Source organism: Pseudorasbora parva, chromosome 3 (genome assembly GCF_024679245.1).
Source record: "Pseudorasbora parva isolate DD20220531a chromosome 3, ASM2467924v1, whole genome shotgun sequence".
NCBI lineage: Eukaryota > Metazoa > Chordata > Actinopteri > Cypriniformes > Gobionidae > Pseudorasbora > Pseudorasbora parva.
Genome location: NC_090174.1, coordinates 14,863,928 through 14,890,773, shown reverse-complemented (window position 1 = coordinate 14,890,773; position 26,846 = coordinate 14,863,928). Strand labels below are relative to the sequence as shown.

Below are 26,846 nucleotides of genomic sequence, written 5' to 3'. Positions count from 1 at the left end.
TATATATATATATATATATATATATATATATATATATATATATATTAATCCCCAGAGGTTGGGGAACTTTTATAATTAAAATAAAGTGTTTTATAATTATTTATTTTTTTAAATCATAGCTTCATCGGAATGGTCCGAAACTTGGTGACTTTATGGGCACATGGTATATGAACACCTGAAAAAAAACTGGGGACAGGATTTTAAAAGTCTAAGTGGTCGTAAAAAAATATTCACACTCCACACTCAAAAACGACCCCCATAGATCTATTAGAACAAAGATCTATTATTTTCAATGGGAAAAAATGGGTCATATTTTTGCATAAATATTAATTATAAATCATAAAATTACCTCAAAACAGCAAAAAAGAATTATGAAAAGAAATATTATTGAACAAAAATATTTTTCATTGATTTTACTCTACAACAACAACAAAAAATCTTAATCAGGCCCTCCGGGTCATTTTTAACCCGAAGGTCCTGAGTGTGAACCATAAATCAAATACCCCAGAGGGATACTAAAAGTGAGTAGTATACCAATAATTGTGCATGAATAATATAGATAAATGAGTAGAAAATGAAAAGGTTGATCTTATACATTTCACAAATCCTAGGTGAGTGCAGTAAATACATTAAAGACTGTCTAAAGACAGGTAGAACCAGAAGAACCTGGTCTAACTCAGCCAAAAGAATAAAAGCCCTGATTATGTTCCTGAAATTATCCATTTCGGTCCAGCTCTCACAGAATTCACAGGGGAACAGGTGAGATATCATTGTAAATATGTTTTACTACACTCTTGAGGAACTTAACAAAGCTCTTTGAAAACATTTGACGTTGAATCAATGACTTACAAAATAGTATGACTGTTCATAAGTGCAACCTTGCATGTTTTAGCTTGTTGTGGTACAAAGGATTTAAAAGGATGGCTTTCTTCAAGAGATTTCTCCAGAAAATTTGTGATGATGACAGTAGCAAGGTAAGTACAGAACATATACATGACCAATGTTTTGTTCAGGCAAGCTGACACACATTTAAATACCCCTCAACATCATTACTTATATTAATAATCAGTCCATGATCGGAAATTTAGTGCCTTGTTATATGTTTTATCTCAGGGTTTTAAAGGTCCTACAGAGACGGCATACTTTGGAACAGTCAAGGCTAATCCAAACTTTAATGCCCAAGATGATGCTGAAAATTTGAAGAAAGCCATTGAGACCAAAGGTACATTTTGAATTGCACATTGCAGTGTGTTTTAGGGTTAAAGGTCCATGATGTTAATGGATAATGTCCTGGCAGAAAATTACACATACCATTTCTAAAAAACATTTCTTTTTACAGTGTAGGTTTCACAATAAATTATATGTTAAACATGAAAAATACTCTAAAATCCCTGATACCAGCTGTTGGGATATATGCTTCGACAAAGGAATAAAAATGTTCATTTTCAGCTAGATATATGTTATGTATGTTTATTCAAGTCATTTTTTTGTTTTTTAAAAAAGGTGTGGAGGACACACCCCTGCAATACCTGAAAAACATTTTTTGAATGTATTCCTAGAACTAAATAGTTGAAAAGCAAAACAGGCTGCATGACAAAAAGAACTATATATATATATAAATACATGAACTATATATATGAACTATATATATATGAACTATATATAAATTTTCCACTCTTTGTTATATTGCATCCATTTGCTAAAATAATTTATGTTCACACATTAATGTACTGTACACACAGCACCCAATATTGAGAGAAAAATACAGACTTGTTCACATTTTTGCAGATTTATTAAAAAAGAAAAACTGAAATATCAAATGGTCCTAAGAATTCAGACACCTGTCTATATAAGACTTAAAGCTCACAGTGCATGTCAGAGCAAATGAGAATCATGAGGTCGAAGGAACTGCCTGAAGAGCTCAGAGACAGAATTGTGCCAAGGTGCAGATCTGGCCATGGTTACAAAAAAAATTCTGCTGCACTTAAGGTTCCTAAGAGCACAGTGGCATAATAGTCCTTAAATGGAAGACGTTTGGGACGACCAGAACCCTATAGTGAGAAGAGCCTTGGTGAGAGAGGTAAAGAAGAACCCAAAGATCACTCTGGCTGAGCTCCAGAGATGAAGTCAGGAGGTGGGAGAAAGTTGTAGAAAGTTAACCATCACTGCAGCCCTCAACCAGTTGGGGTTTTATGGCAGAGTGGCCTGACGGAAGCCTCTCCTCGGTGCAAGACACATGAAAGCCCACATGGAATTTGCTAAAAAAAACACCTGAAGGACTCTAAGATGGTGAGAAATAAGATTTTCTGGTCTGTTGAGCCCAAGATATAACTTTTTGGCCTTAAATCTAAGAGGTATGTGTGGAGAAAAATATATCCTTTCTGGTACAGTCCCAACAGTGAAACATGGTGATGGCAATTGAGGGAAAGATAAATGCGGTCATGTACAGGGAAATTCTGGACGAAAACCTTCTCCAGAGTGCTCAAGACCTCAGACTGGGCCAAAGGTTCACCTTCCAACAAGACAATGACCCTAAGCACACAGCTAAATTAACGAAGGAGTGGCTTCACAACAACTCTGTGACTGTTCTTGAATGGCCCTGCCAGAGCCCTGACTTAAACCCAATTGAGCATATCTGGAGAGACCTGAAAATGGCTGTCCACCAACGTTTACCATCCAACCTGACAGAACTGGAGAGAATCTGCAAGGAGGAATGGCAGAGCATCCCCAAATCCAGGTGTGAAAAGCTTTTGCATCTTTCCCAAAAATACTCTATGGCTGTATTAGATCAAAAGCGTTCTTCCACTAAATACTGTGAAAACGGTCTAAATACTTAAGACCATGTGATATTTCAGTTTGTCTTTTTTTAATAAATCTGCAAAAATATCAACAATTCTGTGTTTTTTTCTGTCAATATGGGGTGCTGTGTGTACATTAATGAAAAAAAAAAAGAACTTCAAGGGATAGTTTACTTTAAAATGTAAATTCTGTCATCAAAGTTTCAAACCTGAAAACTTTGTTGTTTCAAACCTCTATGAATTTCTTTCTTCAGCTGAACACAAGGGAACATATTTTGAAGAATGTCAGTAACCAAACAGTTAACTGGAGCCATTGACTTCCATAGTAGGAAAAAAAATACTATGGAAGTCAATGGCTCCAGTTAGCTGCTTTGTTTCTGACATTCTTCAAAATATCTTCCCTTGTGTTCAGCTGAAGAAAGAAATTCATACAGGTTTGAAACAACTTGAGGGTGAGTAAAGGATGACAGAATTTTCATTTTAAAGTGTCCCTTTAAATGATTTTAGCAAATGGCTGAAATATAACAGAGTGAACATTTTCAAGGGGTATGTATACTTTCCGTACCCACTGTATATAAATTATGTCTATACTTGCTCTACAACAACAGCAGCAGCATCAGCAGTAGTATAAAGCAACAGACAACAGTGTGCGTATAGATCTAGTCCACCAAGTCCAAATACATTGTCATATGCATTAACATGCTAAAGATATTTTGTCATGATTGAAACGCATATCTCCCAAAACACAGCTTTGTTGCAATATGTTAGTATATTTTAATTGTACTTCTTATGCACCATGAATATTGTGCACTCTGCAATTGCCCATTTAAACCCACAAATCAAAGTAGAAAAAGTTACTAATTTTTAATTTTGGTCTGTCCTCTCACGAAGGTGTGGATGAAGCCACCATTGTGGAGGTTCTAGCAAAGAGGAGCAATGCACAGAGGCAACAGATCAAAGCAGCCTATCAGCAGAGTACAGGAAAAGTAAGCATATTCACAGCCTCAAACTACATTTGTATGTATAAAGATGGTCTGGCACATAAATGTGAGACTGGAGGAATGGATGGAAGAAAATGCAATGGTCTAGGGTTGTCAATTCATAGTTCTCAGTTGTTTGTAATTGAAATATATACTTTGATTCAGATGTTTCTCCAAGTTCTCCAAGTATTTCAATGAATAGAAATAGATACAACACTCAGCAAGTTACAAGCACATCAGCAACATCATATACACTGTACTAAACCCGATTCATGTTCATCCATGATTTATGTTTATGCAAATGGTTTTAAATATTGTGAGCTGATTTAGACAACATTTACAACATTTTACCAGCAGGTGGCACTTTCATCAAACTTTTCTGGTATACTCCTAGGTCATTTTTTTCAGTGCATGAAAGCATTTGTAAAATACAGCATTTTATAAACAATAATTAGGCTGACAGACAGTATGTCTGGCCTTGGGACACTGAGTATTGTTGTACTCTGTGTTTCACATAGCTGTACTTTGTATGACCCAAGGAATCTAAAGAGACTAGACTCACGACTTTGTCAAATTATTGGACTGTTTAAAGAAAGCAGTTCATGTTAAAGCTATAGGCGATTTTATTCTTATTTCAGTTTTTTGCATTTTATTTAAAAAAGTTTACAGCTCAACAAATTTATTTATTTATTTATTTATTTATTTATTTATTTATTTATTTATTTATTTATTTATTTATTTATTTATTTATTTATTTATTTATTTATTTATTTATTTATTTATTTATTTATTTATTTATTTATTTATTTGAGTGGATATAATACTTACTTTATAATACTTTAATACTTGTTGATGAAAACGGCTCAAATAGGATCAAATGTAACACTTAAAATATATTTTGAGTGCCTTGGTCTAAAGGTCTTTAATAATTTACCTTGGTCTTTAGACTGTAAAAGAAAATAAATAACAATTTTTCTGTATTTTTATGCTTCAGCCTCTGGCAGATGCACTGAAAAAAGCTCTGAAGTCACATTTTGAGGAGGCGGTCCTTGCTTTGCTGATGACACCGCCTGAGTATGATGCTTTTGAAATGAAAAAAGCCATGAAGGTATACAATGTTATATTTTGATTCTTCAATAATTCTGTACTTAAAGGGATGCTTCACCATATTACTTTTTCATATTAAACTATGTTATTCCCTTAACTAAGACGAGTTGATATACTTCTCTCGTCTCAGTGCATGCACTTAATCTCTCTGTCGGGCAGTGATGATCTGATAGCATTTAGCTTAGCCCACTAAGCCCAGTTCATTCACTATGGTACCAAACAGAGATAAAGTTAGAAGCGACCAAACACCTCCACATTTTCCCTATTTAAATACAGTTACACGAATAGTTGAACGATCAAGTATGGTGACACAAAATACATAAAATACAACACATTATAGTTATCCTTTTTAACCCGCTTAGAAAAGCACCACGTTTTATTTTGAGTGGGAATAACATAGTTTAATATGAAAAAGCGGTTAAGTATCCCTTTAATAAAAATAAATAAATAAAACATTTACAATGTAAAACTATTTTAACATTGTCTCTTAATATATTTCAATATTTTTACTATCCCATATTTTTTATATTAAAATTTTAACTGCTAATCAGGGTCTTGGGACGAATGAGGCTGTCTTAATTGAAATTCTAGGGACTAGATCAAACAAGGAGATCACAGCGATGAAAAGTTCTTTTAAAGAAGGTAACAACACAGATCCAAATACATGCAAGTACTACATGAATGTAGATGTGTAGCTGTTAACACTCTTTCTTGTACAGTCTATGGAAAGATGCTGGAGGAAGAGATTAAAAGTGAAGTTAGTGGACATCTTGAAACTGCCCTGGTTGCTCTTTGCAAGGTACAAAAATAAAGCTGTTTAGTGTATTTATGTTACAAGATAAGAAAGCTAAATCTGTTATGTGTGCTAAATGAATATCTCATGACTTCAGGCTACCAGGAATGAAGACAGTAACATTGATGATGGGCTTGCAAAGAGTGATGCAAAGGTACTGTAGCTGATTTCACTGTAATAGTGTAACAATATAATAATTACACATAATTTGATTTATTTAAATAAGCTGATTTGTCTGGGTCTAAATCATTTCTATTTAACCTGTTCTTAATTGGAATTGGTTGGTAGTATCCCATAATATTTTTCCAAATACGGTAACACTTTATAATAACGTTCAGTTGTAAATCATTTATAAGTGGTTTGTTAATGATGAACTAATTATTTACAAAACATTCATAATTATCAAGTGATATGCTAACATTTTGTTTGTTTTGTAAATTCCATTACAAGTCATTAACTAATCATTTATGAAACATGACTATGCATTTATAAATGATTAATAAGTGATATGTTAATTATTTTATGCATGTTTTGTAGATTCAGTTATAAGTAATTTACAATTGATTAGTTAATGATGAACTAATAATTTACAAAACATGACTAAGCATTTCATAAATGTTAATTAATTGTTACCTTTTTGTGTTTTGTAGATTTAGTTATAAATTATTTACAAATGATTAGATAATGATAAACTCATCATTTACAAATCATGACTATATGTTCATAAATTATTAAGTAATATGATTAAAAGCGCTATATAAATAAAGTTGATTGATTGATTAAATTTACGATTTACAAATCTGTCGTTATCTTTAAAAAATAGCATATCCTAAAATAATCAAACAGATCTTTAGTAAATGGTTAAGTTAGTTGATATATTATTAATCACTGAAATGTCAGCGTACCGTTGTCTCAATGACAGATATCTAAATTATTATCACATGACAGAGGTTGCCTATAAAACATGGAATGAACCGGGAAAAGCTTAAAATTGCATGGAACTGAGAAGAAAATTTAAATATGCACTATGTAATATTTTTTGCAGTAAAATATCCAAAAACCACTTGAGCAGTGTTATATATTTTGTTCAGTTGAGTACTAATGTTTCCAACTATTTGTAAATTGTGAGAAAATTGCTATTTTAACCAAGGACGCCTAAGCTGTCACAGGGTGTTTTGATGTTGGTTTATGTTTCATGTTCATGTGCTCCCTTGTGTTCTGTTGTGTCATGTTGTCATTGGTTGATCGTTGTTCACAGGTGTGTCTTGTCTAGTCCTCAGTCTTTGTGTATTTAAGCCCTCATGTTTGCAATGTCTCTTTGTCTGTTATTGAATGTGTAACCACTTTTGGTGAGTCTGAGACTAGTCTGTTCAAGTCAAGTCTGTTTGAGTAAAGTCTTTAGTTTATTGCTTTGGATTTTGAAATAAAGACTGCACTTGGGTTCTCACAACTTGCTTCTCAGTGGATCCATTACATTTTGCCTCCTATGTCTTCGCCAAAGCCACTGATCCATTGAAGACTTTGTACAGGAGTTTTGTGGTCTCTGTCACTTGGTGGAGTTTAATGATGCTGCCCTAAAGGGCATATTCCTTAATGGACTTATTGACTCTTTTAATTTATCTGATGCCGGAAAGCACAGTGCTGTGGAATCTGGCCCAGAATATAGATCATGCCCTGTTGTTGAGTGGATCCTCATTTATTGTGGGAATGGTGGACGAGGAGCTCCACTGTCCCGCAGTACCCTCTACACTGGTGAATCCAGCTCCAGCCCACAAGCCCGCTCCAGCTCCAGGCCACGAGCCCACTCCAGCTCTAGGCCACGAGCCCGCTCCAGCCCCAGGCCACGAGCCCGCTAGAGCTCAAGGCCATGAGCCCACTCCAGCTCCAGCCCACGAGCCCGCTAGAGCTCCAGGCCACGAGCCCGCTAGAGCTCTAGGCCATGAGCCCACTCCAGCTCCAGCCCACGAGCCCGCTCCAGCTCCAGGCCACGAGCCTACTCCAGCTCCAGCCCACGAGCCCGCTCCAGGCCACGAGGCTACTCCAGCTCCAGCCCACGAGCCCGCTCCAGCTCCAGCCCACTAGCCTACTCCAGCTCCAGCCCATGAGCCCGCTCCAGCTCCAGCTCGAGCCCACGAGCCCACTCCAGCTCCAGGCCACGAGCCCGCTCCAGCTCCAGGCCACGAGCCCGCTCCAGCTCGAGCACACAAGCCCGCTCCAGCTCCAGCCCGTGAGTCCACTCCAGCTTCAGGCCGCGAGACCTATTGGACTATAATTTTTGTATTACATAGCCCGCACGATCGTTCAATATAAGCGCAAACCGCGCACACACATATACATACGTGCGAGCGTGCCCTTCAAATGTCACGTCAAGAGAGAGAGAATAGCAGAACAAGAAAGGAATATTACGAGATTCATTGGCCTGCTGATGAGCTTCCGTTTTGGTAGCTTTGTTAGCCCTGGCCCATACAAGTCTGAGTCCAGCGTGGTAAAGGTATGCAGGGTTGCCAATTTTTATGTTCAGGTTGAGAATTTTTTTTTTTTTATTATTTTATTTTTTTTTGGGGGGGGCTTAATTTAGTATCAATTCATATGTAGTATATATGTATAATACATTTACATAATAAGGACAAATTAGTTTGTCTTAGCAGTATTTTATTACTATTTCCACAACCAGGAATAGCTCAATATCTTGTGTCTATAAAAGCTTTCCTTTTACTGAAAAGGACATTTTCAGCTCTAAAAACTTACAGGATAATCTTATATTATCATGACCTTTTATATATCAAAAGCTCAAGGGAAAGTTTATTTCTCAATTCATCACCCTTTAAGTATTGGTTTGAGGTATTTATACTTTGTTCAGCTGAATACTTGTACTTTTACTCTTTACAATTTTATTTTGGCTTGAAAAATACTTGTTTTGCTTTGGAACACCATGGCGGTACTGCAGGCCTACCAAGCAGAGCTCTTAAAGGAGCTCGATGAGGGAGAGGGTCCATCCCCGGATGACATTACTGAGCTTAGAAAAGCCACCGACTTGTCTCTTGTTTAACCTATTAGGGATAAAGGACAAGGAAAAATCCTTCCTCCTAGATTCCCCGATAGCCCCTGCAGGTCTCTTCGGCGACGCAGTCAATAGTGTCATCGAGAGATTCCAGGAGGTGAGGAAGCAGTCGGCGGCTTTTCGCCAGGACCTCCCTTGCCGCTCGGGGCCTTCTGATACCAGCAGGGAGGCCTCGGGTGGCCAGTCCCGGCCATCCGCCAGCGCCCACCTATCAGCAGGCGCAAAAAGAGAGTGTCGCCTCCTGCGCCCCTCCTGAGGGAGCTTGGCAGAGGAGATGCCGTTCTCGCCAGAAGGCTTCTAAGCCGAAGGGCGATTTAAGAGACGTCCTTCAGGCGAAGAAGGCTTCTGGCAAACGGTCCTAGCTGCAGCTGGACCGTTCAGAGCTGGCCCTCCGAGGGCGGATGACAGAGGTCATTCCGAACCCGCAGCTCTGGGGAAATCGATGTTGTGCTCCCGCCATTAACAACGCTTCGGGCCTCATCGGTTTCCCGCGTACGTACGCCGCTGCAGCCGAGAGGCTGGTTCCCCTAGTAGAATATATCGGTGCATGGTCATGCCTCCTGAATATCTCTGCTTGGGTCCTGCGTACAGTGGGAAGGGTGTACAGACTGCAGTTCAGGGTTCCACCACCGAAATTCAGCGGTGTGGTCTGGACCGTGGTCCCCCCGGCCCAGAGGCAGGTTATGGAACAGGAAGTACGCTTCCTACTGGTCAAGCAGGCTATAGAACGCATTCCTCCGCCAGACAGGGAGTCGGGGCTTTACAGCCGGTACTTAATTGTTCCCAAGAAGGGTGGGGGCTTGCGTCCAATATTAGATCTGAGGTACTTGAACCAGTCTCTGAGGAGATTCAGGTTCAAGATGCTCACCATTCAAGCTATAGTGACTCAGATCCAGTTCGAGGACTGGTTCATCACGATAGATCTGAAGGACGCGTATTTTCATGTCTCCATCCTCCCTGCCCACAGAAAGTTCCTGAGGTTCGCTTTCGGGGGCGAAGCGTACCAGTATCGGGTTCTTCCTTTTGGCCTAGCTCTTTCCCCTCGTACCTTCACCAAGTGTATGGATGCAGCTCTGGCCCCAATGAGGCTCCAGGGCATCCGTGTACTCAATTACATCAATGACTGGCTCATATTGGCCCAGTCGCGAGAGATGGCAATTCGGCATCGAGATGTCGTTTTGTCTCATCTCAGGTGCTTGGGGCTGAGACTAAACACGAACAAGAGTGTGTTAACGCCCTCCCAGAGGACAACGTTCCTGGGAGTAGTATGGGACTCGACTACGATGCAGGCATGCATGTCCTCCGCTCGGGTCGAGACTATACGGGCGGAGGTCTCAGCCATGAAGCTAGGCCACAGCCGCACTGTGAAGCAGTTGCAGAGACTGCTAGGCCTCATGGCAGCAGCATCCAACGTGATTCCGTTCGGCCTGCTATACATGAAGCCCCTCCAGTGATGGCTGGGGACCAGGGGGTTCTCCTCAAGGGGAAAACCTTTCCGTATGATCAGGATAATGTGCAAATGCCTTCATTCACTCGTCATATGGAAAAATCCCAGGTTCCTGTCCCAAGGGCCAGTGTTAGGAGCATCAAAGATCCTTTCAACAGACGCCTCTCTCACGGGCTGGGGCGCAGTCATGGAAGGCCGGTTTGCGAGAGGTCCGTGGGGGCCCCAGCATTCTTTCTGGCACATCAATTGCCTGGAAATGTTGACGGTTTACAAAGCTCTGAGGAGCTTTCTCCCGGACCTCCACGGCCACCATGTCCTGATACGGTCCGACAATATGTCTGTGGTATCGTACCTGAATCATCAGGGGGGTCTGAGGTTGCGCCCACTATGCAGGTTGGCACATCAGATCCTCCTGTGTTCCCAGGGGAAACTGTCGTCTCTCAGAGCGATGTACGCCCCAGGGGACCAGAACCAGGGAGCAGACGTCCTGTCGAGGCAGGGGCTGAGGCCCGGGGAGTGGCGACTCCATCCCGAGGTGGTGGAGGCCATGTGCGAGAGGTTTGGCCCAGTGGAAGAGGACCTGATTGGCGTCTCAAGAAATGACCCCATCAAGAAATGGATTCCATGACTCAGACGTGGCCTTTCCCCCAAATGTTCTGCTCCCGGGAGTTCTAGAGCATGTCTGCCGGGAGGGCATCAGCCTTCTCCTAGTAGCACCCCGGTGGCCGACCCGGGTTTGGGTAAGCTATCTTACACCCCAGACCGGGCTACGTGCCCAAAGTTCCATCTGTGGGGATGAGGTCAATGTTTCTTCAGGCTTTTTATCATCCGCTTCACACAACGGCAGAGGAAGCTAGGCTGCACCTGCTCTGCCCGGTCAGGGCTCTGAGAGTTTATGTTGAGAGGTCAGCACAATGGAGGAAATCGGACCAGCTGTTGGTGTGTTTTGGCCCTCCCAAGAAAGGGTTGCCTGCGGCGAAACAGGCGATCAGTAACTGGATCGTCCAGGCGATAGCCACGGCTTATCGGGTGCGCAATTTGCCTTCACCCATGGCCGTGAGGGCTCACTCTACGAGGGGCTTGGCCTCCTCGGTGGCCCTCCTTTCGGGATCTTCGCTTTTTGAGATTTGTAAAGCAGCGGGTTGGGCTAACCCTCACACCTTCATTAGATTCTATAAGCTGGATCTCCCGGCTACGCTGGGTGCTAGGGTGCTCGCGTCTTAAGTGTGCCTCGATAAAGGGAATGTCTCGGGTTATGTATATAACCCTTGTTCCCTGAGAGGGAACGAGACACTGCATCTCGTCGCCAAACCTTCACGAAGAGCACCCGCTTCATCGCAAAGGCTGTATGTGATGGCGCCTTCTTATAGCTTCTGCGTATGCCGTCACTTACTATGTCATGACATAGCACCGATCAGATTGGTGGCAGATTTCATTCATACTTCAGAGATGTCATGCCGAGGGCGTTCCCCAGAGTGTCGTCACTCGACGACGCAGTATCTCGTTCCCTCTCAGGGAACAAGGGTTATATACATAACCCGAGAACCCGAGACGTTTTCTGATAAAATTGGAATCTTAATAAACGGGAGGTTGTTGAAATGTGGGCAATGAGGTTTCACTAATTTAATTGTTTCATCTATGACCACACAGTTCTTGGCTGATCATTGTTGAGCCTAGCTGTACAGTTATGTTGTGCTCAACTGATAGATTACAGTTGAGAGAGTTCTGTCTTAGCAAAGTTTAGCTTAAGGCCCAGATGTCTGAGTGGAAGGTGAGATACAAAAGCTGCACAACACTGCTATGCGTTTTCAGGCATGGCCAGCGTGTACTGTAGCAGTGATATGAAATGCGTGCCTTTATATTTGAGCTCAGTGAGATTGTGCATATTGAGAAGAGGAGGGGGGCAAACGCTGAAACCTGAGGCACCCCAGTGGTTAGTTAATGGAAGCTTTGATGGATTCGCCTTAGCAAAATCGAGATCATGTGATGCACACTTCAGAGAAGATGGATAGCATGATGACTTACTGTACCTTTCAAAGGCAACATGTCAAGCTCTTTGTTGAAGTTGCTCAGTTGGCCTAGTGAACATTGTGTGTGTGGTGCCTTGTTGGTTTTCTTGTTCAGTGGACAGGAAACATAAGTTCTTCACGAAAGTGGGCTTTATAATATACTGTAAAATACAATGTACTGTACTGGGCTTTACACATACTGTAAAATAGGACGTAGATGTTAGCATTGTAAGTTGTAATAACCCGAAAGTATGAATTGGTCATGTAAACACCAGTATATTAATCTGCATGAAACCACACTCACTGTCTCTGACTTTGGAATATTGTTTTCTCAGGCTCTGTTTGATGCAGGAGAGAATCGGGTGGGCACTGTTTGCTCTGTCTTGATTAATGTCCTCACATCCAGGAGTGAATCTCAGCTGTGCAAAAGTAAGTTAAGGAACATTTAGGATAGAATATAAATGTAACATTTATGATCACTGACTTGTTTTTTTAGGCCCTAATAGTGTCATTTAATATGTTTTTGCAGTTTTCAAGTATTACGGCCAATACAGCAAGCAGGGTTTAGCCAAAGCTCTGGAGAGTGAGCTCCACGGAAACATTGAAGACTGTCTGATGACTCTGGGTAAGGAAATAAGTGCTCATTTTAGGTTGTGTGAATGTATGTGGGTGTGAGCAAGACATTCATGTTAAATGCTTCATTGATCGAAAGACGAAAAAAACAAGGAAGCTTGTTTTTCCAGCTCTGCATGTTGAGGGTTGGTCCCGACAGCAGACACTATCACACAAAACTTTATCACACAAAGATAGGTACAAAGATACAATAGAAACTAAATGAAGCAGTATGAAATCACATCTTCAGTTTGTGAACACATAACAGCCTCTTACAAACATACAAACCTCTCAACATTCTTTTTTTTCTTCTTTTTTTCATGTTTAGTGAAGTCTGCTTGGAACAAACCTGCCTTGTTTGCAGAAAAGCTCCATCTGGCTATGAAGGTAAAGTTTCAAAGGAATTCATGGAACGTATTCCAGTACATCCGTGTACTTACTGCTACTTTGAGTGCTGCACGTGTTTTTGATATCCTCAGCCTTTATTTACTGAAGTATTTTCATATGAATTTGTATGTATTTCATATGAAATATAATCAAATGCATTTTCAGATCTTTATTTATCTTGTTTCTGGAGGTTAGTTTATGACGTAAGCAAAGTTTTTTGCCACAAAAAATAATAATGTCCACATTCAAGGATATAACATCTTTGTATGATCTTTCTTGAAATCTCACAGCTCTATTACTCTTGAACTTGATGGAGAGACATGAGCAAACCTCCTTAGTTTGGATCACGACACTAAATACAGGTGTAAACAGGGTCTAAAAAATGTTGAGCTTGTCACCTTCTGACCTAATGCGTAAACATCATGGGAAATGGCCAAACGGGATTTAAACTTTGTCAACTGAAGACCCAAGTTTGGTTTAAAGATGGAAAAACATACCAAGCACAATGTTCGCCCACCATTCTTGATTTCTAACATGCACTCATAATGTTCGGTGAGGTCTTGCAGCTGTGTTTTTCCGGTCTCCATTCTCTTTCATATGTAAATTGAGTGTGCTTGGACCTGAAAAAGCCCATACATTTACCCACCCGCAGACCCTCTCCTTGAAGAAATCAGGACAGAAATGGTAGAAAGTGGACAAAGGAGATGGATTAAAACATCAGGTGTAAATAGGAATGTGCCTTCTTTGTATACTTAGATCCGATCAAACAAATGCATCTTAGTACCAGGTGTAAACAAGGCCCTTGATTTACATACACATATTAATGTGCATGTAGATGAAAATCGTGATGTTGTAATTGTATCGACACTGGTGTTTCAGAAAGGGTGGGGGGAAAAGCATTTTAAAACTGGAGATTTATCTTTGAGTTGTAAAAAGTATTTATTTTAGAGTAACCACTTATGTGTGTAAAAAATCAAGGACATTTTGATCTTCCATTTCATGACCCTTGAAATCATTTTGTATTTCTAGGGGTTGGGAACCAACACTGACACACTGACTAGAATCATTGTGAGCCGTTCAGAAATTGACCTTCTAAAAATCATTTAAGAATACAAGCGAATGTATGGCAATACCCTTCAGGAGGACATTTTGGTAAGTCGCCATTATTTTAAGCACTACCCATATAGCTTAAAGTCAACATGAAATCAAAAAATAAGCCCAAATATTTTCTTAATCACATATACTCTGGAAAGAAATGGTCCCTTTTCAGTTTAATCACCTCCCAATGATTTCAGTCAACTCCCTTTCTACATTTTTTTTTTTTTCATTGTACTGTACTGTATATTGCTTTGTTTCATCATACTGTCCTATAAATACAGTAGCTGTCCAATTTGAATATTTAAATCTTTTTTTCTGGTTTTACAGAAGGAAAACAGCGGAGATTATGAGAAGATTCTGCTGACTCTCTGTGGAACTCAATAATCATCTCTTAAATGTCTAGATTATGTGAAAATTCATTACATGCTCCACATCGGCACCAGTTAATTTCCCCATAGTTGGCTCATGAAAAGTGTTACATTTGAATATTAAATGAATGTCAGTTGTGCACACTGTAAATGTTAGTGGGAATTTACAATATAATATTTATATCTACAACTTGGCATATTTTCCCAGTAGTAATTCAACAGTTTATCACAATTAAGTGTCAACTCTATATTATTTTATTGTAATAAATCACTTTATAAATCCTGGTAATATTTTACATTGGGATGAACATATTGGTGTCATTATGTTACACAATAATAACTCAGGGCTGGAGCTTGTTTGACCTTATCTGTGTGTCTATTGTCATAATTAAAGAGACAAATTCCTTAAGTTGATACAACTAATAAACTCTCATCTGCACTATCCTATGCAATATCTTGTGAACAATATAATTATACAATAAGTTCATAAGTAAGATTTGTTTTGTATTAGGTTTAGACTAAAGTACTGCAAACATATTAAAGTCTTACAGACAGGTATGACAAGAACAACCTGGTCTTACCCCTCCACCCAGTACAAAAATTTTTGGTGGGTGTGTAAAAGGAATAAAAAGACGGGTTCTGTTCCTGAAATTGCCCATTTCAGCTCAGCTCTCACAGACTTCACAGATAAACAAGTAAGTTGTCTTTGTAAATGCATTTAATGGAATGTCCTCTACTAAAGCTTGTCATTATTAATGTGCAATGTGTCTTGATGCTATATCCATAATTAAGCCATTGATGACTGACGGCATTTATATGACAATCTAGATTTAGAATGTTTGAGAATGTTTGCTATGTCTGGTCATAAGCTCATATTTATGCATTTGCTTAGATCTTTATAGCTTCTTCAAGCTTGCAAGATGGCTCTTTTCCAGAAATTATTCCAGCAAGTTAATGATGACAATGTAAGTTAAAAACATTTCCTTCATTATAGTCAATCAAAAGGATACATTTTAGGTGGGTCTTATGTAGGTGATGACTAACCTAGATACGCCTCAACAAAAACCTGTCATTACTTATTTGTACTGCATGTTGCTATATGCTTTATCTCAGGGTTTTAAACCTGCTCCTGTTGAGTCAGGATACCTTGGAACAGTCAAGCCTGATCCAAACTTTAATGCCCAGAATGATGCTGCAAAATTAAAGAAAGCCATTGAGACCAAAGGTAAAGTAGAGATATCCTTCTAAATGCAAAGTTTTTGTATTCAAAATGCAAATTTAACATGCTCTCATGTTGCTGACACTGGTGTTAAGAACAATCTAGTAACAAATGCCAATTAATGGAATATTTTTAGTGTTGTTGCATATACACACCACACCCACCAATAATGTCATACCAGGAAGAATGCTAATATAATTACCCAACATACATCTTGGGACTTGTATTATTATGTTTCTAGCTTTATTGCATAATGTGTCAGTGATTATAAACCAGAAATCAAGAACAAGTGCCCATTATTCCAAGATCCACCTGTAGTACTCTGTAGTCTAATCATAAACAGCTTCTCATGATAAACTGATGTGATTTTGGCCTGTTTTCCCCTCATGAAGGTGTGGATGAAGCCACCATTGTGGAGGTTTTAGCAAAGAGGAGCAATGCACAGAGACAACAGATCAAAGCAGCCTATCAGCAGAGTACAGGAAAAGTAAGCATATTCACAGCCAGTCAGTTGGCTAAATTCAAATTCAATATCAATGGAGAATTTAAAAGTTTTTAATAAACAAAATTCATGCAAGAGATAATCTTGAAACTAAATGCAATGTTAACACTTTATTTGACAGTGTCTTTGTTACAAATGTGACATACAGTAACTATAGTAATAAACATAAATTATGCATAATTACATGCATTTTATTTCTGGAAAAAATGCTTTGATGGCGCAAAATTTTTAATTTTGCATCATCTGAGGATTTTTTGGCCAGAGGCTAAAGACTACAGCCAGTAGAAGGAGCTAATTTTTGCTTGTTTTTAACCCGCGAATGGGGAGTGGGATCGCACTCACAGCACTTCATGTAAAGGCTCGGGCATTCATGTAAATGGAGCGGTGGGGAGAAAAGTCAGTGAACTTTTCAAATGAATTCCTATGAAAGTTAAGCTTCCATAGGCATGATCTGAAAATGCGGCAGACTAAACATGTGCTGTGAATTATATTGAACAGACACATTCAGTTTTTAATCTGTGGTTAATAGTGTTCTCTAACTGAACTAAATGGCTTTATTATTATGAAAATGAACACAACGGTAGGGGCGGTGCCGTGGTGGGCAAGTGATCCATTGAACCAGTAACGGTGGCTTTGGGAGTGGTGTCGTAGGGCAGCAAAGCAAGTGCATTCTGGAAGTTGTTGTTTTTCCACCACATGAGCCAAAAATACATTTTCTGGCTTTTCTTAGTCTTTTCATTCAAAAATAATTTCACATTTCTGCTACATTAAAGGGTTAGTTCACCTAAAAATGAAATTGATGTCACAAACTCACCGTAATGCCGTTCCACACCCGTAAGACCTCCGTTTATCTTCAGAACACAGTTTAAGATATTTTATATTTTAGTCCCAGAGCATATGCAGTCTATGCCCACTGTACTGTCCATGTCCAGAAAGGGAATAAAAACATCATCAAAGTAGTCCATATATGACATCAGTTTCTCTTGAAGCATCGAAAATACATTTTGGTCTAAAAATAACAAAAACAACTACTTTATTCAGCATCAGTCGTTTCTTCTGCGTTCGTTTTCAAACCTCAAATAAAGATTGAAACGGCCATGAATCAGTGAATCGATCAATGATTTGGATCACCAATGTCACGTGATTTCAGCAGTTTGGATCACGCGTCAAACTGCCAAACTGCTGAAATCACGTGACATTGGGGATCCGAATCATTGATCGATTCACTTGGCCGTTTCAGTCTTTATTTGAGAAGACAATGCTGAATAAAGTCGTCATTTCTGTTATTTTTGGACCAAATGTATTTTCGTTGCTTCAAGAGATTCTAATCAACCAACTGATGTCACATATGGACTACTGTGATGATGTTTTTATTAGCTTTTCTGGACATGGACAGTACAGTGTGCATAGACTGCATGCTCTGGGACTAAAATATAAAATATCTTAAACTGTGTTCTGAAGATGAACGGAGGACTTACGGGTGTGAAACGACATTAGGGTGAGGAGTTATTGACATAAATTTCATTTTGGGGTGAACTAACCTTTTAATGACCAGTTTATGCATTTACATTCATCTTCCCAGCGCTGAAGTACCCCTTTAAAATTAAGTGTAACCAAATGTAACTAAACTAAACAGGTGAACGTAATCCAATTAGAAACCATAGAAACAAAATAGAAAAACAGAACAAAGCAGAACATGGAACATAATGAAAACAAAACCTAAACAGAATAAGACTACTATTACTCTATTATTGTAATGATTAATTGTAATGTAGCCGCATTAATTTTCTGTGAAGCTTCTTTAAAATGATATGTATTGTGAAAAGCACTATACAAATGAATGTGAATTGAATTGTTCCTTAAGGGATTTAAAGGACCATTTCGCTGCCATTTTCAAAGATATGTTGAATTACACTGAGGCTTCATGTAGTCTAGCAGTCTTTTTTTTCAGGAGCACTTTTTGGCCATCTTCATTTTCTTTCAGGTTTATAAAGATGAAAGCTTCAACAATTTTCTCTTTAACAATTGTTTTTGAACTTAACTCCAAGCCTTTTAGAGTCACGATCAACGCTGATTCGAAAGACCACCGCCGTTCGCCAGTTTCTGTGTTTACTAGAAGCACGCAAACGCAACTCGGTCATCGTCATTATGGCCCGCCCACCGACTCTATACACGATGTGATTGGCCCGGAAAGGGTTTGGCGATTACAGCTCAGAAGGGTATTGGGAGTTGCTAGACGACACTCGCGGGCAGATTAGATTTGCTGCCGCTAGGGTGCGTCTAGATTTCTTGGCTATATATCTGTAATAATGTGAGAAAATGTTGAAGATGTCTGAATAAATGTTGGTTTGACTGTATATATCCAAGTCAAATCCAAGTTTAATGAACACAGATGTAACATACATTTATTTGTTCTTGTTTATAAAATTTAGTTTTGTGCTAATAGCTTTTGCTTTATCATTAATCTTCAGCCTCTGGCAGATGCACTGAAAAAAGCTCTGAAGTCAGATTTTGAGGAGGTGGCCCTTGCTTTGCTGATGACACCGCCTGAGTATGATGCTTTTGAAATGAAAAGAGCCATTAAGGTACAACCTACTTATTGAAAAATATATTTTTAAAAATGTAGATTTTATTCCATAAATACTAATACTAAAATGTCATCAATCAGGGTCTTGGGACAAATGAGGTTGTCTTAAATGAAATTTTGGGAACCAGATCAAACAAGGAGATCGCAGCATTGAAAAATACATTCAAAGAAGGTAAACAAGACTGATATAAAAACATGTTCTTCCTAAAAGCAGATGGATGTTAATGCTGTTAACCTCTTTCTGTTGTACAGTCTATGGAGAGATGCTGGAGGAAAATATCAAAAGTGAAGTTAGTGGATATCTTGAGACTACCCTTGTTTCCCTCTGCAAGGTACAAAACATAGTTCAGCGTAATTGTTATTACACAGAAAAATAAATAACAATAAAAATAAATATGTTATGAGTATGTATCAAAACATATTACTATCAAAATCTCATAACTTCAGGCAACCAGGAGTGAAGACCGTAACATTGATGAAGGACAGGCTAAGAGTGATGCAAAGGTAAAGATTCTTTACTTACATTATGGCAGTTAACAGTTAACAGCTTTTCTAAATTTCTAAAGCAAGAAACTGCAGACTAGCAAACATAGCATGAGTATGTTGCCATGAAAAGCAGTCCATTATACAGTTTTGCTGTAAACGCTAGACCAATAAAAATTGCAAGTTCTGCTGACAGACATGTAATGAGCATTATAAATTGAAACGGCGTAGATACTGTTTCTGACTTTTCTATGTTGTTGTTTTAGGCTCTGTTTGAGGCAGGAGAGAATCGGATTGGCACTGTTTGCTCTGTTCTGATTGACATCCTCACAAACAGGAGTGAGACTCAGTTGTGCAAAAGTAAGTCCAGGAATATGACTCTTCTTCAGAGACAGTTGACTTTTAATGTATGCCATTCCAGTGTACTTCAGCTTCATTTTTTTTCTGAGACGCTAACAGTGTTATTCAAAATCTAGTTTTCCAATATTATGGCCAATTGAGCAAAGACGGTTTTGCCAAAGATCTGGAGGGTGAGCTGCATGGAAACTTTGAAGACTGCCTGATGACCTTGGGTAAATATATACGGTACCTTCATTTTAGTCAGTGTACACTCTGTGGGTGTGTGAAAGAGCAGTTTCTTATTAAATTGCTTTAAATGTTTCAGTGACCATCTGAATAAAAGCAGCTCCTTTAAAACCTGTTCTAAAGCAGGTTTTTTATCAGTTGTGTGTTTTAAGGGTGGATTCATTCTGACACAACTTATCCAAGGGTAAATCAATTAAAGAAAATCTTGAAATATCTGTTCTTACCATCTTTTTCATGTTATAGTGAAGTCTGCTGTGAACAAACCTGCCTACTTCGCTGAAAGGCTCCACCTGGCTATGAAGGTAAAGCTGAAGAGGAAATTATGGAACTTGTTCCACTTGATCCCTTTTGTTTTTTACACAATCTATGTGTTCCTTATCTGATCCAAGGGCCAAGGTGTTACAAAATACCCTTTTGTATTTCTGGAGATTATCAAATTATTATTTTTCTGCACAACACTTGCACAAATAACTCCAAGATTGGTCTGATTTTTTTATTTTTTTTATTTTGGTTAACATATAGGCTACTACTATATATATTAAATATATATATATATATATATATATATATATATATATATATATATATATATATATATATATATATATATATATATATATATATATATATATATATATATACAGTATATGTGTGTGTGTGTGTGTGTGTGTGTGTGTGTGTGTGTGTGTGTGTGTGTGTGTGTGTGTGTGTGTGTGTGTGTGTGTGTGTGTGTTGATGCAATTTAATTCACAGAAATTCAATTTGGCCAACTGAAAAATTCAGATTTATTTTTTTTATAGTGTATTAAAGGGATAGCTCACCCAAAAAGTTTTCTCACACTCAAGCCATCCTAAGTATACATGATTTTCTTCTTTCAGCCAAAAACAATCACAGTTATACTAAAAAACATGGCTCTTCCAAGCTTTATACGTAATGAGCGTGATTAGTACCTGATGAGCTTGAGTTTGTTGCCCATCCATATTTGTTTGAACCGCGAGAGGTGTCTAATCTCACCTAAGCTTAAGCTACTTCTACATCCTATGGGTCATATGTCGGGTCAGAGGTCACTCTTCCGCAGGAACTAGACTCAGATCAACTAGAACTAGTGTTTATAGTTGATAGAGTTATAAGTATGATTTTCTTCTTACAAAAACCCTTCACAAAGCCTTTATTAACCTCCTGGACCGGCCATAGCTTGATGGGGGTCTGTATCGTTTTTAATCGTACTTTTAAACTTCGGGTTTCGGGTAGTAATCGAGAACAAAAAGAACTACAAAATTCGACTGCTCAACGGCATATACGTCACTTCCACCAACACCCACACTTCCTTACATTCGGACGTGCGAGCCCAACTTTGTTCGTCGGATAATATAGTCATGTCCGAAGCAGCACAGACAAATAAGAAAGAACAGGTTTTGTTGGAGGAAAGCAATAAGAGGAAACGAAAAAGTGATGGGATTAAAGGCAGGACGAGGATCAACATTGGACCAGCGTTTGCTCGTTGGCGTGAGCTGAAGGAGGCGCGCCCGACCGATGCTGTCATGCTTGTTATGGTGATTACCTACCACTCAAACATTGAATTGAAGTATCATATAGATTCTGGAAAACGGTAACCAATAGACTACTATAATGACGCTGGCTTGTAAACGTGAGCATTGTGATTATTTGGCGTTTGAAAAAAATAAAACCCATGAAATTATATTTATATGACATGCTGAAACATATGCCACTGACTGTACCTGAGATGAAGACATTTCATACGCACCGCCAGAAGAACACCTGCATGTGAACTCCTCTTGCAGTGTTCAGGTTAACTGTTAGTGCTGCACCAACCCGCGGCGCCACTTTTATGAAGTTATTTGGCCCGCACCGCACCACTGTATATATTTTTACAACCCGCGACCATTAAATAGACATACGGGGTCCGCGGGTTATGAGACGACCCACGCATCACTAGTTCAGGCCAGGGCTATCAGGGTTGACATGTCAACAAATACACACGCGATGGCATCCCCTGTTGTAGGATGACAGAGCTTACGACAGTAGTTGAGGACATTATTTTTTCCAAACTGTAGGGGGACCCCGAGAGCAAAAGTTGCCAAGTGCTGCTTTAACAAATGGAAAAACCAACAAAAATGTCTGGCAATCAAAATTCAGAGGCCAATTACTTGTGAACATGATGACATTTTAATATATATGTAGGGAATATACAATAGGCTGTATGCTACATTTTGTGAGAATTGAGGGCTATTATGAACGCATTTACATGTTTTCTTATATTTCAGGAACTGTGTAGACTAGACACTCATTTCAAACTACACTAAACTAAACTCTAAATCTTATGGCTTTACATTATTCTGGGGGGGGGGGGGGGGGCAATTTTGAACATCCTGAAAATGTCCTTCTCTATCTAAATTTTTAAGTCTAAAACTTTTACTCAGATTATTTCTACTTTATGAATTTATCTAAATGCATCTGTAATATGGTCTTGCTTTATAGGGACTGGGAACCAACACTGACACACTGACTAGAATCATTGTGAGTCGTTCAGAAATCGACCTGCTAAAAATCATTCAAGAATACAAGAGGTTGTATGGAAAAACACTTCAGGAGGACATTCTGGTGAGTCTCATTAATCTGATCAGAAAAGCTTCTGAATTTGATTTCACATTCTTGTATCCATCATATTTAAAACCAGCATGTCTGAATGAAAAGTGGCTTTTGTGTTTGGTTTTTACAGAAGGAAACAAGTGGAGATTATGAAAAGATCCTGCTGGCTATCTGTGGCACTCAATAATCACATGATGACCCATGCATGTAAACACTTCAGGACTTCTTCAGGAGTGTTTCATTAAAACAATTTTCTTAATTCATTGTGTAATAATCTTCTTTGACTAAAATCAGAATAAATTCAGTCGAACATTAAAAATGCCTGTGGTTTAAATGTCTCAGGATGCTTTATAGTACCTTTCATGAATAAGAAAGGAGTCTTCATGCACATTCAAATAAGTTTTGTGTCATGAAATCATGCAGTTATTGCCAAAATGACTTTTTTCTTTATCTGACCACATATTTTGATCTAGCCCAGTGTATTCAGGTTTAATCCATGATATTGATTCATTAATGTGAATAAAATGAATCAATCATTAACCCACCTAATGTTGATGTATCATATATCAATCTTAAAGGTGCCCTAGAATAATTTGAAACAATATTTTAAATTGTTCTCTGATATCTAAATAGAGGGTATGTGGCTTATTTAAGGTAAAAACAGATACAGTTTTACAGGTCCATTTACAACCCTAGAAATTGTACCTAGGATGTGATTCTTTGTTTTTGCCTTATTTGGAAGGGTCGTGAATATAAAAGCAGAGTTCGGCTCTGATTGGCTGTTTCACTGCACAGCTAACACATCTATACCATCCGTCATGGCAATGATTTTACAATGATAGCTTCTTAACTTTGAATCACAAACTGAACTGGGTAGCGCGTAAATATGTTGTTTTGATAGTGCATGCTGGAAGCCCAGCCAGGAGAGCATTACAATAGTCCAGTCTGGAGAGAACAAGAGCTTGAGCCATGAGTTGTGCAGCCTGTTCTGATAGGAAGGGTCTAATCTTTCTAATGTTGTATAAAGCAAATCTGCAGGACCGGGCTGTTGCAGTAATGTGGTCAGTGAAGTTTAAATGGTCATCAATCACAACTCCAAGGTTCCTGGCTGTCCTTGATGGAGTTATGGTCGATGAACCAAGCTGAATGGAGAAATTTTGATGAAGTGCTGGGTTGGTTGAGAAAACAAGTAATTATGTCTTTGCAAGATTGAGTTTAAGGTGATGCTCCTTCATCCAGGCAGAAATGTCTGTCAGACAGGCAGCGATACGAACACTGACTGTAGGATCATCTGGTTGAAATGAGAAGTAGAGTTGAGTGTCATCAGCATAGCAGTAATAGGAGAAGCCGTGTTTCTGAATGACAGAACCTAATGATGACATGTAGATGGAGAAGAGAAGTGGTCCAAGCACTGAGTAAACACCCCAGTAGCTAGATGATGTGACTTAGACACTTCACCTCTCCATGACACCCTGTAGTACCTACCAGAGAGGTAAGACCTGAACCACTGGAGAGCAGTTCCTGAGATCCCCGTCTTCTTAAGTGTTGACAGGAGGATCTGGTGGTTAACTGTGTCAAAAGCAGTAGACAGATCCAGCAGAATGAGCACTGAGGATTTGGAAGCTGCTTTTGCCAGTCTCAGTGCCTCAGTTACCGAGAGCAAGGCAGTCTCAGTCGAATGGCCGCTTTTAAAGCCGGATTGGTTGTTGTCTAGGAGGTTGTCCTGTTCAAGAAACATAGAGAGTTGATTGAACACAACTCGCTCAAGGGTCTTTGCAATGAAAGGCAGAAGGGATACCGGTCGGTACTTTTCTAAAAGTGCTAGATTCAGAGAGGGTTTCTTAAGCAATGGGGTTACCCTAGCCTGCTTAAATGCTGTGGGAAAGGTTCCCATGCGAAGAGAAGTGTTGACAATGTGAGTGAGTGCAGGAGTGATTGAAGAAGAAATGGCCTGAAGGAGGTGAGTGGGTATAGGATCAAGTGGACAGGTAGTAGGGTGATTGGAAAGGATGAGTTTAGAAATATCTGCCTCGGAGAGCGGAGAGAAGGATGGAAGCGTGTTCATTGTTGAGATGTGCGTGTCAGTTTTTGGTGAGGAGAACTGGTTGCTGACGAGAGATGTTTTGTTTGTGAAAAAAGATGCAAAGTCATCAGCTGTAAGAGTTGATGAAGGAGGGGGAGGAGGAGGACAAAGGAGAGAGGAGAATGTTTTAAAGAGTTTACGAGAGTCAGAGCAATTGTTGATTTTGTTGTGGTAGTATGTTGTTTTAGCAGTGGAGACATTTGTAGAGAAAGAAGAGAGAAGAGACTGATATAAGGTCAGTGTAGTTTTTAGATTTCCGCCATTTCCTCTCTGTCGCCCTGAGTCCAGAGCGATGTTCACAGAGAACATCAGACAGCCGGGGGGCAGATGGGGTGGGGCGGGCTGGTCTGGATGAAAGGGGCAAAAACTGTCTAAGGAGGATGTTAGAGTGGAGCAAAGAGTGTCAGTAGCACTGTTAGCATCCAGTGCTGAGAACTGAGCAGGTGGAGGGAGTGAAGATGAAACCATAGTGGATAGGCGAGAGGGAGAGAGTGAGCGTAGATTACGCCGAAAGGTAATCTGTGTAGGATTACGTGTTGTATCAGGAGTCAGTATGAGGTTAAGAGTGATGAGAAAGTGGTCTGAGGTGTGTAATGGAGTAACTAAAGTGTTGTCCGTGGAGCAGTTGTGTGTGTAGACGAGGTCTAATTGGTTACCTGATTTGTGAGTAGCCGTAGTAGATACTAACTTAAGGTCAAATGAAGTCAGTAGAGTGCTGAAGTCTGTGGCTAGGTGTTTATCAAGATGGATGTTGAAGTCACCAAGCAGAATCAGTGGAGTGCCATACTCAGGGAAGCTAGAAAGTAACACATCCAACTCCTCCACAAAGTTACCGAGGTGACCTGGAGGACGATAGACCACTACCACATGGATTTTAACAGGGTGAGTAATAGTGATTGAGTGCAATTCAAATGAACTTAGAGATGGTAAGGGATCAAATTTCCAATCATTTGAGATAAGCAAACCAGTACCCCCACCCCTCCCAATAGGCAGAGGAGTGTGTGAAAAAGTTAAATTGGTTGAGAGGGCTGCAGGAGTGGCAGTGTCCTCTGGTTTGATCCAGGTCTCAGTTAGGGCCATGAGGCTGAGCTGAGAATGAGTCCCAATAGATGAAATAAAGTCTGCTTTGTTTACAGCAGACTGGCAATTCCAGAGACCAATTGGAATAGAGAGTAAAGTAGCAGTGGATGTTAGGATATAGCGCAAATTATTAGGATTGCGGCGTCTCGCACGTACAGAGGGTGATTTACGAGTGCTAGTAGTAATAGTTGAGATTTGAAAGCACATGGTGGATACAGATCAGAGAAAAGGCTGGATAGGAATTAGAAAAGAACCGAACACAAATAATGAAAAGGAAGATGATACTCAAGTGCCTTGCCGGGGTCCTTGCTCGGGAGGAGTTGCACAGGAAAGAGTTAAAGTCTTTACACTCGTCGGTCTTGCACAGGGAAGAGTTGAAGTCTTTACACTCGTCGGTCTTGCACAGGGAAGAGTTGAAGTCTTTACACTCGTCGGTCTTCACACAAGGAGGGCTTCACTCTGCCGCTTCCGCTGCCGTGGACTATCACGCTATTTATACTCACCTGAGTATCGTTATTGAAAGCAGTTGGGAACGCCCCCAACAAACGCTCACTCAACGTGGCAATGACCAAACAAATGCTAACTCCCACACACGCTGCAAGAATACACCAAGGGCCCTATTTTAACGATCTCAAACGCAAGTGTCAAAGCGCTAAGCGCAATTAACTTTGTGGGCGGGTCACGGCGCTGTTGCTATTTTCCTGGCGGGATAAATGGCTCTTGCGCCCGGCGCAAATCTAAAATGGGTTGGTCTGAAGTAGCTTCATTATTCATAGGTGTGGTTTGGGCGTAACGTGAATAAACCAATCAGAGCGTCATCCAACATTCCCTTTAAAAGCAGGTGCGCAAGTTCCATTATGGATTGCTATTATTATGGCGTATTTACCAGGCGCACGCCCGGAGCGGTTCACAGCCGAGGAGACTGATGTTCTTGTAAGAGCAGTGAAAGACAGAGAAGTTGTGTTGTATGGGGATGGGAGAAACCCACCCAAATTAGCGTCGGTTAAACAGGCGTCGGTTAAACAGTTTTTTTTCAG

At 39.6% G+C, this 26,846-nt stretch overlaps 2 protein-coding genes across 2 annotated transcripts; both read left to right on the top strand.

Moving 5' to 3' along the window:
- Nucleotides 1–660: 660 nt before the first annotated feature.
- LOC137071785 (annexin A1-like) lies at nucleotides 661–15,087 on the top strand. Its single transcript, XM_067439983.1, has 13 exons — nucleotides 661–759; nucleotides 893–974; nucleotides 1,114–1,222; nucleotides 3,690–3,784; nucleotides 4,773–4,886; nucleotides 5,437–5,527; nucleotides 5,605–5,684; nucleotides 5,776–5,832; nucleotides 12,531–12,624; nucleotides 12,725–12,820; nucleotides 13,136–13,194; nucleotides 14,224–14,346; nucleotides 14,620–15,087. The coding sequence occupies exons 1-12, from the start codon at nucleotides 704–706 to the stop codon at nucleotides 14,299–14,301; spliced, it is 1,011 nt and encodes a 336-aa protein (XP_067296084.1). The 5' UTR covers nucleotides 661–703; the 3' UTR covers nucleotides 14,302–14,346; nucleotides 14,620–15,087.
- Nucleotides 15,088–15,287: 200 nt separating this feature from the next.
- LOC137071784 (annexin A1-like) lies at nucleotides 15,288–22,979 on the top strand. Its single transcript, XM_067439982.1, has 13 exons — nucleotides 15,288–15,355; nucleotides 15,553–15,625; nucleotides 15,774–15,885; nucleotides 16,272–16,366; nucleotides 18,853–18,966; nucleotides 19,050–19,140; nucleotides 19,221–19,300; nucleotides 19,416–19,472; nucleotides 19,718–19,811; nucleotides 19,928–20,023; nucleotides 20,280–20,338; nucleotides 22,536–22,658; nucleotides 22,777–22,979. The coding sequence occupies exons 2-13, from the start codon at nucleotides 15,581–15,583 to the stop codon at nucleotides 22,831–22,833; spliced, it is 1,023 nt and encodes a 340-aa protein (XP_067296083.1). The 5' UTR covers nucleotides 15,288–15,355; nucleotides 15,553–15,580; the 3' UTR covers nucleotides 22,834–22,979.
- Nucleotides 22,980–26,846: the final 3,867 nt, after the last annotated feature.